The 15,074-nt window shown below is 42.1% G+C and overlaps 1 protein-coding gene across 3 annotated transcripts in view; it reads left to right on the top strand.

Annotated features, from left to right (window-relative positions):
• Positions 1-15,074, top strand: part of SOCS7 (suppressor of cytokine signaling 7) — a 54,240-nt gene that overhangs the window by 26,914 nt on the left and 12,252 nt on the right. For all 3 annotated transcript variants that reach the window (XM_030799831.1, XM_030799830.1, XM_030799829.1), the window contains one exon: positions 772-900. In XM_030799831.1, coding sequence (XP_030655691.1) covers positions 772-900 — 129 coding nt within the window. The remainder of the gene's footprint in view (positions 1-771; positions 901-15,074) is intronic.

The following is a 15,074-nucleotide window of genomic DNA, read 5'->3' as shown; positions in this document are numbered from 1 at the left end:
TGTTTTTAGAGTTGCCTCCAGTATTCAGCACAGTAACATGCTATACAGGTCTGTATCCTAGGAGCAATAGGCTGTACCACATAGCCTAGGTGTGTAGTAGGCTGCACCATCTAGGTTTGGATAAGTACACTCTAATGTTCGCCTAATGATGCATTTCTCTGAACATATTTCTGTCATTAAGTAATGCATGACTCTACCTATACTTAATATACATAATAAGTACTTATATAGAGAGAGAGGAAGTCTGTGATTTAAAGATTAATGTTCATTCTTGATGAAAAATTTTCTTTTTTTCTGATTTGAAATTATTAAAGGTTGAGTATCCCTAATCTGAAATCCGAAATGCTTAAAAATCTGAAACTTTTTGCACACTGACATGATGCTCAAAGGAAATGCTCATTGGAGCACTTTGGATTTCAGAGTTTTGGATTAGGAATGTTCAACTGGTAAGTATAATGTAAATATTCCAAAAATATGAAAAAATCCAAAATCTGAAATACTTCTGGTCTCAAACATTTCGGATAAGGAGTACTTAGCTTGTATTTACTTAACAAAAACCTTGTAAGACCTAATTTATGTCTTACAAAAGGCAACATCTTTTTACAGTTAACTGTGAGATAAGCAGGAACAGGTAGCTTCAGAGACCTTTCAGCCAGCTTGCCTCCAAACTGCCCTCCCCAAAGTGAGAATCATTGTTAAAATATTCAAACCAGCCTCTCATGTCTTCTAAAGTAAGTTTTAAAATTTTTACTTCTTAATTTTCCATGGCAGGAACCTTCAGCCTGTGGTGTCATCCCAAGTTTGAGGACCGCTGTCAATCTGTTGTAGAGTTTATTAAGAGAGCCATTATGCACTCCAAGAATGGAAAGTTTCTCTATTTCTTAAGATCCAGGGTTCCAGGTAAGGCTGTACTTCTGTTAATTATTTAACTTAAGTTGGGTATGATCCAGTTTAGTGTCAAAAAACACCATCCCCACAAAAGGCCACGGTTAAGCTTTTTTTCCCTGGCTGTTGTAGCCACCACTCCTCTTACAGAGTCCCATGGTTAATCCCCTGCCTTTGTACATTAATCTCTCAGCATACTGAGGAGGAATCTTTGCTTCTCTGACCACGTGAATGAGAAAACTGCTTCCACCTCTGATGTCCAGGCATCATGTGAACATTTGACATTTGGAGGTATCCCTGATCTAGGCATCTCAACATTTATAAGTGAAGCAGAAAGGTGAGAGCTCTGAGGTCCTACCCATAGGAACGGGGAAGGTAGGAGAATGTTTACCAGAAAGGCAGGGGCAAGTGTCAGTGGGGCTCAGTATGGCTAGGCGTGGTGGCTCGTGCCTGTAATCCCAGCACTTTGAGAGGCCGAGGTGGGAGGATTGCTTGAGCCCAGGAATTTGAGACCCCATCTCTTAAAAAAATAAAAAATTAGCAGGCATAGTGGTACATGCCTATAGTTCCAGCTAGTTGGGAGGCTGAGGTGGGAGGATCACTTGAGCCCAAGAGGTTGAGGCTGCAGTGAGCCGTGATCGTGCCACTGCACTCTAGTCTGGGTGATAGAGCAAAACCCTGTCTCCCCCAAAAAAGAAAAACTAAAGGCCAAATCCAGTTCCACATTGCACTCTGTTAGGAAGTATCTGCTGTGGGTTTGCCCATGTTGTACTAAACTTGCTGCCGAATAGTAAATACTTTGTTTTGTATCTTGCCATCCCTACCATTGATGAATACAAGACCTCTCTCCATTGGGAGCACTGGGCAGTTGCTATCCTTGCTAGTGTGATTGTATAGTCTTCCTGCCCACTAAGTTAGGGTGGTGTCTGTATAAACTGTGGAGGGCAAGAGGGGATTGTTTGGAGCAATCTGCCTTTATAGTGTCGAGTAAGACAAAATGAGAAGACATTAATATGAGGAACTTGTAAGATACAAACAACTTAAGCCAGGCATGATGGCTCACACTGTAATAATCCCAGTACTTTGAGAGGCTGAGACAGGCAGATTGCTCAAGTCCAGGAGTTCAAGACCAGGCAACATGGTGAAATCATGTCTCTACAAAATACACAAAAATTAGCTGGGTGTGATGCTGGGCGTCTGTAGTCCCAGCTACTTGGGAGGCTGAGGTGGGAGGATCACTTGAGCCTGGGAAACAGAGGCTGCAATAAGCCAAGATTACGCCACTGCACTCCAGCCTGGGTGACACAGCGAGACCCTGTCTTAAAAAAAAAAAAAGGCAGGGGGTGGTGGCTCACACCTGTAATTCCAGCACTTTGGGAGGTTGAGGCGGGCAGATCACCTGAGGTCAGGAGTTCAAGACAGCCTGGCCAACATAGTGAAACCCCGTCTGTACTAAAAATACAAAAATTAGCCAGGTGTGGTGGTAGGTGCCTGTAATCCCAGCTACTCAGGAGGCTAAGGCGGGAGAATTGCTTGAACCTGGGAAGCGGAGGTTGCAGTAAGCTGAGATTGCGTCATTGCACTCCAGCCTGGGCGACAGAGCCAGACTCTTTCAAAAAAACAAAAACAACAAAAAAGAAACAACTTAAAATGAGAACTTCATGCTTTCCCATTGAATCAAATTAAGATTCTAGAACAGAATGCCTAGAAATTGCTCTAAACTGTAGGAGCTCAGGGGAGCCTCAGGCAGAAGACTAGGAACAGGATTGAGCCAGGTGACAGGAATGTTTCTTGTAATCTTGGTGATTTAAATAAGGCATAACAGGGTGTGAACTGTATTAATTCTCACTTCATTTAGTTTTGCCTCAGTGTTGTCAACACAGTTGGGTCTTGTGCAGTTGACTTGCTTAAAGGGAAAAGTTAGATTCCTTTCTTATAGGAGTTGACTCTGCTTAGCAGTTTTTAACGTTTATGGCTTTTTGGGGGGTTTTTATTTAACAAACATTTATTTTGTAACTTAATTATCAAAAATAAGCTACATTTCTGCCTTCAGAGAAGTCATAGTCTCAAAGAGGGGACAGGAAGGAAAACAAAGGTAAGAACACATGGTCAAGTCAGTATAAAGCATGTGGCGGTGACCAGCAAGAGTAGGGTAGTCAGCTCTGCCTGTGGGCAAGCCCGGGAAATCTCAAAGAAGATTCTGGACTCTGGAACATCACTCTATTTGTAGAATATTGAGAAACTTCGTGGAATATTGGACTCCTCAGGTACAGCTTATTTCATTCTACAAATGTACCCTGTCTGCAGATATTTTAACCAAGATTCTTAGCATTCTTTTAAGGGCTAGAGTGTGTAGTGTTTGCCACTGTTAATATTGAGTGCCTGTTAGATGCCAGGTACTTGGCCAGGTTTTTTATTTAAATATATTGACATTTTTACAACAACCTCAAAGTTAGGTAATATAGATCAATCTATTAACATAATATGGCCGGGTGCAGTGGCTCACGCCTGTAATCCCAGCACTTTGGGAGGCCAAGGTGGGCGGATTGCCTGAGCTCAGGAGTTCAAGACCACCCTGGGCAATTGGTGAAACCCCATCTCTACTAAAATACAAAAAATTAGCTGGGCATGGTGGCACGCACCTGTAGTCCTAGCTACTTAGGAGGCTGAGGCATGAGAATTGCTTGAGCCCTGGAATTGGAGATTGCAGTGAGCCAAGTCATACCACTGCACTCCAGAGACTCTGTCTCAAAAAAAAAAAAAAAAAAAAACTAAAAAAACTAAACCCCTAACACCAGACAGCAGTGAGAGTGTGACTGATTTCACACAAAACCTCTGATCCTATTAGAGCCAGGCTAAAAGCAGACATACCCTTTTTAATTGAGAGAATCTTCATCTGTAAAGTTCATGAAGAAAAAAAAATCTTTAAAATATCATGCTTTGATCAGGCTTGGTGGCTCACATCTGTAATCCCAGCACTTTGGGAGGTAGAGGTGGAAGGATTGTTTGAGCCCAGGAGTTCTAGACTAGCCTGGATAATATAGAGAGACCTCATCTCTACAAAAACAAAACAAAACAAAGAAACCTAGCCACACTTGGTGGTGTGTGCCTTTGGTCCCAGCTGCTTGGGAGGCTGAGGTATGAGGATCTCTTAGGCCTGGTAGGTCAAGGCTGCAGTGAGCTGTGATTGCGCCACTGCACTCCAGCCTGAGTAATAGAGCGAGACCCTATCTCAAAAAAAAAAAAAATCATGCTTTGAATTGGACAGCTTATTTTTGTTTGTTTGTTTCAAGGTGGAGTCTCCCTCAGTCACCCAAGCTGGAGTGCAATGGCACGATCTCGGCTCACTGCAACCTCCTCTGCCTCCCAAGTTCAAACGATTCTCCTTCCTCAGACTCCCAAGTAGCTGGGATTACAGGCGCCCACCAGCACACCCAGCTAATTTTTGTATTTTTAGTAGAGATGGGGTTTCACCATGTTGACCAGGCTGCTCTTAAACTCTTGACCTCATGGTCCACCTGCCTCGACCTCCCAAAGTGCTGAGATTACAGGCGTGAGCCACTGTGCCCGGCCAAATTGGACAGCTCTTTAAGGAAATTGGTTACTTCCTCTTTTGTAACCCTTGTTAAGTTTATAATTACTTGTTCAGTGACATGTCTTCCTTGTTTACCAGGGTTTCTCAGCTCAGCATTATTGACATTTTAGGCTGGACAGTTTTTTGTTGTTGGGTCTGTCCCATGTATTGGAGGAAGCCCTAGCTTTTCCCCACTAGATACCAGGAGCACTCACCCCCACCCCAAGCTGTGACAATCACATTATGTCTCCATATGTCCCTGGGGGCCAAAATCATCCCCAGTTGGGAACCATTGTTATATACCATAGGGGTTAAAAAGTACAGGTTCTGGATCCAGAGCACCGAGTGCTACCCCAGGTCCTGCCAGTTACTAGCTCTGTGATCTTAGGCATGAACTGAACCTCTCTTGCCTCAGTTTCCTCAACAGTAAAATGGGGATGATTATAGTACCTCACTTATAGGGTTGTTTTGAGAAATGCAAGAGTTAACTCATGTAAAATATTTAAGACAATGCCTGACACAGAGTAAGCACTCAACAGATGTTACTTTTCTCAGTGCTCTCTAAGATGTAGGTGCATAGGAAGTGTTTAAGGTGGTATCTCTGGTGTTCTCCTGGCCCTATAAAGGTGGTACTCAAGATATATGTGTTGAATGATACTCTGGGTGGCCCCTCAGATATCCTTGTGATATCCTTTGAGATGCCCTTTGTCGTTATTTTATCTTACCTATCTGATTGCCAGGTCATCCAGAGCAAGAACTGTCTTTCCTTAGCTCTATATTATTTTGAGATGAAGTCTCGCTTTGTTACACCCAGGCTGGAGTGCAGTGGCGTAATCTCAGCTCACTGCAACCTCTGCCTCCTGGGTTCAAGCAATTCTCCTGAGTAGCTGGGATTACAGGCGCCCACCATCATGCCCAGCTAAATTTTTGTATTTTTTAGGGACGGGGTTTCACCATGTTGGTCAGACTGGTCTTGAACTCCTGGCCTCGGCCTCCCAAAGTGCTGGGATTACAGGGGTGAGCCACCGTGCCCAGCCTGCTCTATATTATTTTGTATATTAGAACACTCAAACATTTGCTGATGAGATATTAGACATACTCAGAAGAGATTATTTCACTTATGCTTGTAAAAGAAGCCAGGAGGCCTTTCCTGGGGATTTGTGACCAGTGTCTCTGAGCATCTCACCAGTAAGCGGATTGTCCATATTTTATAGGCACAGAGTCATGCCACTGATTGGGCTCCCCTCCTTGCTCTGGCTGCATGACCCCCTCTAGCAACACTGTAAGACTCCCTTGAGTATATTTGCAAACTAGACTTATTCCTGGCTTATTACCTTCTTTATGTTTATTTGTTTGGTGTGCAGAATGGTATAATAAACCCTGTGTATCCATCACCCAGCCCCAGCAACCATCAGCCCATGGCCACTCCTGCCCTGTTTGTATACCTGTCCACTTCTTCATTACATATTAGTGTTTTGTGTTTAAATATACTTTTGTTTTGAGACAGGGTCTCACTCTGTCACTCAGGCTGGAGTACAGTAGTGCAGTCATGCCTTGACCTCCCAGGCTCAAGTCCTGCCACCTCAGCCTCCCGAGTAGCTAGGACTACAGGCATGGGCCACCATGCTCGGCTAATTTTTCAATTTTTTTGTTGAGACAAGGTGTTTCTGTGTTGCGCAGGCTGGTCATGAACTCCTGGGCTCAAGTGATCTTCCCTTCTTAGCCTCCCAAAGTGTTGAGATTACAGGTGTGAACCACCATGCCCAGCTTCTTTTTTTTTTCTTTGAGATGGAGTCTCCCTCTGTCACTCAGGCTGGAGTGCAGTGGTGCGATCTCGGCTCACTGCCACCATCCACGTCCCAGGTTCAAGCGATTCTCCTGCCTCAGCCTCCTGAGTAGCTGGGATTACAGGCACACACCACCACACCCGGCTAATTTTTTTATTTTTAGTAGAGACAGGGTTTTACCATGTTGGTCAGGCTGGTCTTGAACTCCTGACTTCGTGATCCACCCGCCTCAGCCTCCCAAAGTGCTGGGATTACAGGCGTGAGCCACTGCACCCAGCTTTTTTTTTTTTTAGACGGAGTTTTGCTCTTATTGTCCAGGCTAGAGTGCAGTGGTGCAATCTCAGCTCACCGCAACCTCTGCCTTCCGGTTTTGAGCAATTCTCCTGCCTCAGCCTCCCAAGTCACTGGGATTGCAGGCACCCGCCACCACGCCCAGCTAATTTTTTTGTATTTCTAGTAGAGACGGGGTTTCATCATGTTGGTCAGGTTGGTCTTGAACTGCTGACCTCGTGATCCGCCCACCTCGGCCTCCCAAAGTACTGGGATTACAGGTGTGAGCCACCGTGCCCAGCAGCACTTCTTTTTTAATTTGTAGTTTTCTTCCTCCATTTCTTTCTTTTCTCCTTTTTTTCTTGCAATTTATATATTAAAAATATTGTTCTGTCTGGAGTTTACCTATTGCTTCTCCATGGCGTTGTTTAATATGTTCCTCTGTCCTTTGAATTTCCTGTAAAATGGTAATTGAATCCAAAGGCTTACCCAATTTGGATTCGTTGGGGAGGGGGAGCGGCATGACAGCACTACTTCATCTGAATTTCTTTTATTTCTTTTTTTTTTTTTTAATAAAATAGAAAACCACAAAAATCATATGCATGGTTTAATATTATTATAAGGTGAACACCACTCAGGCAAAGGAACCAAAACTTTTCCAGCCACTCCAGAAATCCTTCCATGTGCCCCATACTAATCTCTCCACCTGTCTTTATAATAATCACTTCCTTTCATTTTTCCATGAATGCTTTTATCACCCCTGTGTGTATCCCTGAGCACTATAGTTTGATATTGCTCATTTAAAAAAGAAGTCATATCTTAAATCTCTTAATCTGTGGATTTTTCTTTCATTTCCTTACAATTTACTTATTGAATAATTGGGCTGTTTGACCTGGAAATTTTCCTTGGATTTTACTAATTACATACTGTTGTTGGAGTTTAGCATGTTGTCCTGTCTTCTGTATTTCTTACAAATTAGCAGGAGTCTGATTCAAACTCAGGCTTGGCTGAACATATAATAGTAGCTCATGCCTAAAATCCCAGCACTTTGGGAGGTGAGACAGGAGGATCGCTTAAACCCAGGAGTTCAAGACCTGCCTGGGCAACATGGTAAGACCCTGTCTCTACCAAAAAAATAAATTAAAAACTAGCCGAGGCCAGGTGCAGTGGCTCAGGCCTGTAATCCCAGCACTTTGGGAGGCCGAGGCAGGTGGATCACCTGAGGTCAAGAGTTTGAGACCAGCCTGGCCAACATGGGGAAACCCTGTCTCTACTAAAAATATAAAAATTAGCCAGGCATGGTGGCCCAGACCTGTAATCCCAGCTACTTGGGAGGCTGAGGCAGGAGAATTGCCTGAACCCAGGAGGCAGAGGTTGCAATGAGCCAAGATAGCACCATTGCACTCCAGCCTGGGTGAAAGAGGGAGGCTGTGTCTCAAAAAAAAAAAAAAAAAAAAAAAAATAGCCAGGTGGCTGAGGCAGGGTAATTGCTTGAGTCTATGATGTCAAGGCCACAGTGAGCTGTGTTCATGACACTGCACTCCAGTGACAGCCTGGGTGACAGAGTGAGACTGTATCTCAAAAACAAACAAACAAACTGAGGCTTGATCCTTTTAGCAAGATTATGTAGGTAGTATTTGGCATGCCCATAGGAAACACATGATGTCTGGTTGTGTCTCTTTTTGTGATCTTAGCAGCTGTTCACTGGGAGTTGCAAAATGATGATACTCTAATTTTATCACTTTTTATTTATTAGATGGAATAGTTTTATAGAGACATTTCTCCTCATCTATTATTTACCAAATTCATATAGAAAAAGCAGAATAAATGCTTGATTCTTTTTATTTATTTACTAATTTTCAAGATAATGAATTGGTTCCCTATCATCCTTTGAAGGTGACCATTTAAAAAATATAATTAATGGCTGGGCGCAGTGGCTCACGCCTGTAATCCCAGCACTTTGGGAGGCCGAGCTGGACGGATCACGAGGTCAGGAGATTGAGACCATCCTGGCTAACACGGTGAAACCCCGTCTCTACTAAAAAATAGAAAAAATTAGCCGGGCGTGGTGGTGGGCACCTATAGTCCCAGCTACTGGGGCGGCTGAGGCAGGAGAATGGCGTGAATCTGGGAGGTGGAGCTTGCAGTGAGCTATCGTGCCACTGCACTTCAGCCTGGGTGACAGAGCGAGACTCCATCTCAAAAAAAAAAAAGAAAAAGAAAAAAATATATATGATTAATTCAGCCAGGTGCAGTGACTGACGCCTGTAATCCCAGCAGTTTGGAAGGCCGAGGCAGTTGGATCACCTGAGGTCAGGAGTTAAACACCAGCCTGGCCAACATGGCAAAACCCCATCTCTACTAAAAATACAAATAAGCCGGGCGTGGTGGCAGGCACCTGTAATCCCAGCTACTTGGGAGGCTGGGGCAGGAGAATCACTGGAACCCAGGAAGCGGAGCTTGCAGTGAGCCAAGATCGCCCCACTGCACTCCAGCCTGGGTGACAAAGACAGACTCTGTCTCAAAAAAAAAAAAAAAAAAAAAAAAAAATATATATATATATATATATGCTATATATAATATATACTATATATAGCATATATAATATATACTATATGCAATATATACTATATACAATATATACTATATATTACATATGTAACATGTACTATATAATACACACCATATATTTTATATATCCAATATATTGTATATATAATATTGAATATATAATGTATATATACTATATTGTATATATAATATGTATATAGTATATATAGTATATATAATATATATACTATATACATATTATATATATACTATATAGTATATATATATAAAATTCATGGAATTAAACATACTTAATGGCTTTTTTTTTTGAGACAGAGTCTCGCCCTGTCACCCAGGCTAGAGTGCAGTGGCGCGATCTTGGCTCACTGCAACCTCCGACTCCCAGGTTCAAGCGATTCTCCTGCCTCAGCCTCCCATGTAGCTGGGATTACAGGCACGTGCCACCACGCCCAGCTAATTTTTTTGTATTTTTAGTAGAGACGGGGTTTCGCCATGTTGGCCAGGCTGGTGTTTAACTCCTGACCTCAGGTGATCCAACTGCCTTGGCCTCCCAAAGTGCTAGGATTATAGGCATAGGCGTGAACCACCGTGCCTGGCCCACTTAATGGCTTTTAATTCATTACAGTTATAATTATTGAAGCTCGTATTGTCTCACCTTTGACCAGCAGAAGACTCTTCATGTTGGGATATTTCTTTTTCCCTCTCTCCCTCCCTTCCTTCCTTGCTTTTATCTAACAGCTTTATTGACATATAATTCACATAACATTAAATTCACCCATTTAAAATGTGTGATTCAAGGCCAAGGAAGGTAGATTGCTTGAGCCTAGGGGTTCAAGTCCAGCCTGGGCAACATGGCATGAAACCTCATCTTGATTAAAAAAAAAAAATACAAAAATTAGCTAGGAGCGATGGTGAGCACCTGTAGTCCCAGCTACTCAGGAGGCTGAGGCAGGAGAATTGCTTGAACCCAGGAGGCAGAGGTTGCAGTGAGCTGAGATCACGCCACTGTACTTCATCCTGGGTGACAGAACAAGACTGTGTCTCAAGAAAAAATACTGTGCAATTCAGTGGTTTTTAGTATATTCACAGAGTTGTACAACAATCACCACAATCAATTTTAGAATGTTTTCATCACACCAAAATGAAAACCTCAGGCTATTAGCAGTTGCTCCATGTTCCCTCTACCTCCTGGCCCCTACCAACCACTAATCTGTTTTCTATTTCTATGGATTTGACTATTTGGTACATTTCACATAAATGGAATCATACAATATTTTTATGTCTTATTTCTTTTACTTAGCATAGTGTTTTCAAAGTTCACCAGTGTTGCAGCATCTGTCAGCACTGCATTCCTTTTTTTGACTGAATAATATTCCACTCTGGATGTACCACATTTTGTTTCTCCATTCTTTAGGTTGTTTCCAGTTTTTGGCTATTATGAAATAAATAATGCTTCTTTGAACATTCATGTACAGCTGTTTATGTGAATATCTTTTCAATTCTCTTGGCTGTATTCCTAGGCGTGAAATTGCTGGGTCATATGGTAATCCCATGTTTAACCCCATGCCAGACTCCCAAAACAATTGCACCCAAGACTTTGTTATTGTCCATCTTTTTGAATATAGCCATCCTAGTGAGTATGAAGTGGTATCTCATTGTGGTTTTGATTTGTATTTCCCTAATGACTAATGATGTTAACATCTTTTCATCTGCTTATTGGCTATTGTATCTCTATTCACAACCTTTGCTCATTTTGTAATTGAGCTATTTGTCTTCTTATTGAGTTATGAGTTCTTTACAGGCTGGGCATGGTGTCTATAAGCCCAGTACTTAGGGAGGCCAGGGTAGGAGGATTGCTTGAGCCCAGGAGCTCAGGACCTGCCTGGGCAATACAGGGAGACACTGTCTCTACAGAAAATTTAAAAATTAGCCCAGTGTGGTGGTGTATGCCTGTAGTCCTAGCTACTTGGAAGACAGATGGGAGGACTGCTTGAGCCCAGGAGGTAGAGGTTGCAGTGAACCGAGATCATGCCACTGCACTCCAGCTTTTATTTTATCTCAAAAAATAAAGTTCTTTATATATTCTGGATACAAGTCCCTTGTCAGATATAATTTACAAATATTTTCTCCCATTCTGTGGGTTGTCTTTTTACTTTCTTGATGGTATTCTTTGAAGCATGAAGGATTTTGATGAGTTCCTATTCCTACTTTTTTTTTTTTTTTTTGCTTGTTATATTTAGAAAAGTTTGCCTAACCAAAGGTGATGGAGCTTAATGCCTATATTTTCTTCTAGGAGACTTAAACTTTTAGCTTTTACATTAGGTCTACTATCCATTTTGAGTTAATTTTTGTTTTTTAATTTTTTTGCTTGGTGTATATATATATAGAGAGAGAGAGAGAGAAAGACAGAGTCTCTCTCTGTCACCCAGGCTGGAGTGCAGTGGCACGATCTTGGCTCACCGCAACCTCTGCCTCCTGGCCTCAAATGATCCTCCCACGTCAGCCTCTCAAAGTGCTGGGATTACAGGTGTGAGCCACCACTGTACCCAGCCTTGAATTTTTGTGTATGGCATGAGAAAGGAGTCCAACTTTATTCTTTTTCATGTGAATATTCAGTTGTTCTAGCACCATTTGTTGAAAAGATACTCTTTCCCCATTGAATTGTCTTGGCATCCTTGTTGAAATCAGTTGATTGTAACTGTGAAGGTTAATTTCCGGACTCAGTTCTATTCCGTTGAGTTGTGTGTCCATCCTTATGCCATTACTGTCTTGATTCCTATAGTTTTGTAGTACGTTTTGAGATGAAAAAGTGTGAGTCTTCAACTTTGTTGTTTTTCAAGCTGGTTTTGACTATTTTGGGTCTCTTGCATTTCCATATGAATTTTAGGATCAGATTGTCAATTTCTGCAAAGAAGCCTACTGAGATTTTAATACCCCGGTGTTGACAGGAGTGTGGAGTTGAGTCTGTACATCAATTTGGGGCGTATTGGCATGTCAACAATATTAAGTCTTCTGATCCATGGACATAGGCTGTCTTTCTGCTTATTTAGGTCTTTTTAAAAACTCTGAACAATGTTTTATATTTTTTCTTTTGTTTGTTTTCCTTCCTTCCTTCCTTCTCTTTCTGTCTTTCTTTTTTTTGTGTGTGTGTCCCACTGTCACCCAGTCTGGAGTGCAGTGGTGCCATCATGGCTCACTAACTACAACCTCCACCTCCCTGGCCCAATGTGTCCTCCACTTCAGCCTCCTGTGTAGCTGGGACTATAGGCACACACAACCATGCCCAGCTGATCTTTATATTTTTAGTAGAGATAGGGTCTCACCACATTGCCCAGGCTGGTCTCTAACCCTTTGGCTCAAGCCATCCACCTTGCCTCAGCCTCCCAAAGTGCTGAGATTATAGGTATGAGCCACTGTGCCTGGCCCGTATTTTTTCATAATATAAGTTTTGTATTTCTTTTGTTAAATTTATTTTTTAGTATTTGTTTTTGATCCTATTGTAAATTGAATTGCTTTCTTAATTTTAATTATTTTTGGATTATTTATAGCTAGAGTATAGAAATTTAATTGCTTTTTGCATATTCCTCTTATATCTTGTAACCTTGCATAACTCATTTATTAGTTCTAATATGTATTTCTTTTTAAATTGTGAAATAACATGTATGTTGTAAAAAGGTCAAATAGTGCCCAAGGGAATATAAGGAAAAGTGAATCTTCTGCCCTCTCACCCCTGCTCCCACTAAACTAAACTATTGTTTAGTTTTTCTTAAGCTGTTTCAAACTGAAGAAAGGAGTGGGATATTAAAAAACAGTACTTCACTGTTAGCTGAATATCTTTTTTTTTTAGACAGGGTCTTACTCCATCACTCAGGCTGGAGTGCAGTGGTAAATCATAGCTCACCACAGCCTCAGCCTACTGGGCTTAAGCAGTCCTCCCACTTAAGCCTCCTGAGTAGCTGGGACCACTGTTGTGCACCACAATGCCTGGCTAATTTTTTTAATTTTAATTTTTGTAAAGGTAAGGTCTCCCTATGTTGCCCAGGCCAATCTTGAACTCCTGGGCTCAAGCAATCCTCCCACCTCAGCCTCCCAGGGTGCTGGGATTACAGGCGTGAGCCACCACACTGGGCCTTCTTTTACTTTTGACCTTGTGCTTGTTTTTTTCTTCTTGGAGGATTACATACACATCAACTAGACTCCCTAGTTTATTCTCTTTTTACTTACACTGTTAAGAAAATGAGACCTGGAATGTGAAACAGATGTGATTCCTGATCTGATTCTGTCTTCAGGGGTCAGAAAAACCTTTGGTGTGGCAGAAAGACATGGGTGTTTGGGTGTTTATACCTGGAAGAGATTTCTTACCTCTAACATGATCTCTGTTGGGAGAAACGAAAAATAGTGCATGGCTAGAAACTAGATTTGTGCCCAGGACCTCTGGCATGAGGACTGGAAGAAAGTTACTGACAATTAATGTTCGACTTCACCCTTACTCTTTTAGCCCCATTTGGGTCTTATCCTGGATTCTTTACATTTTTAACTGCTTCTGTTAGCATGCTCTAAATGTGAGAGTTCTAATTGTTTGTTGCGTTTGTGGGCAAACAGTAAATGGTCAGATTAACACCAGAGAATATCAGAAAATTAACAGGTTTCAAATTGCTATTTGTAAACCTAAAGGCTAAAAGTAATACAATTAAATAGGCAAGTATATGTGGTCATTAAAATTCCAGTAGGCAAACAATCAGTTAATTGTATGTTGCATATTATCCCGACCTGTTTAAGCACAGTGTTATCTTTGGGAATAAATTATTAGATGTATAAATTACTTTTATCTCTGAAACATCATGTTGAGTTTACCAGTATTACAGCCAACCCCCCAAAGCTTTCTGTTTGCCATAGTTTAATTTACTAAAGAATATATAAATACCAGTGAGGGACAGGGCAAATTCAAAGAGGTATTTGAACCCAAAATTATTTCTTAAAACCACTTGAGTTAAATATATTCAAGTGAGAAATTCACGTGTGAGTTCTTTTTATTTTCTTTTAATGGAGAGGACCAACCATGTGCGTGGAGGAGAGAAGTAGGGCTTAGTTTCGAAGGGGTGGGAGTGCCAGGGAGGGGACTAGGAGAGGCTGGTCATGAACCAGAGTGCTGTGACTGTCCTGGACAACCTCCTTGTTAGATGGGCAGAGGTGCAGGCACTCCAGAGACCCTCCTGGAGAACCCTGCTGAGAGGTTCCTCAGCTATGGCAGAGCCACCGATAATTCTTCCGTAGGGCAGGTGTTCAAGGCACGCCGGCTTTATTGGCTCCATGCTACAGCAAGTTCTCTAAGCTCAGTGGGCCTCAGTTTCTTTATATGTGAAATGGGGATGGTGGTGTTTGCCTCAAAGTATAGTTTTAAAGACTAAATAAGTTATCATTATTATTATTATTATTTTTAGAGACAGGGTCATGCTTTGTCACCTAGGCTGGAGTGCAGCGGCACAATCTTGGCTCACTGTAGCCTCGAGTTCCTGGCCTCAAGTGATCTTTCCTCCTTGGTCTCCCAGAGTACTAGGATTATAGGCGTGTGCCACTGCACCCAGCCTGAGTTAAATGTTTTTAAGATGACCTTAACTTGTTCAGTATAAAATAATGTATTTTGATTTTTTTTTTTCCCCTGGAAAGTCTGTTGTCAGTGATCATGAAAAGGCTTTGGGATGCAGTGCACATGCTTTCGTTTGTTTTGTTTTCATGCCTTCAAACAAAATTTTAAAACTATCTGGGCCGGGCACGGTGGCTCACGCCTATAATCCCAGCACTTTGGGAGGCTGAGGCAGGTGGATCACCTGAGGTCACGAGTTCGAAACCAGCCTAGCCAACATGGTGAAACCCCGTCTCTACTAAAAATACAAATATTAGCCGGATGTGGTGGCGGGCGCCTGTAATTCCAGCTACTCGGGAGGCTAAGGCAGGAGAATCGCTTGAGCCTAGGAGTTGGAGCTTGC

This window comes from Nomascus leucogenys, chromosome 19, assembly GCF_006542625.1.
Source record: "Nomascus leucogenys isolate Asia chromosome 19, Asia_NLE_v1, whole genome shotgun sequence".
NCBI lineage: Eukaryota > Metazoa > Chordata > Mammalia > Primates > Hylobatidae > Nomascus > Nomascus leucogenys.
Note: the sequence above shows the minus strand (reverse complement) of the source record. Positions and strands in the feature narration are given on the sequence as shown.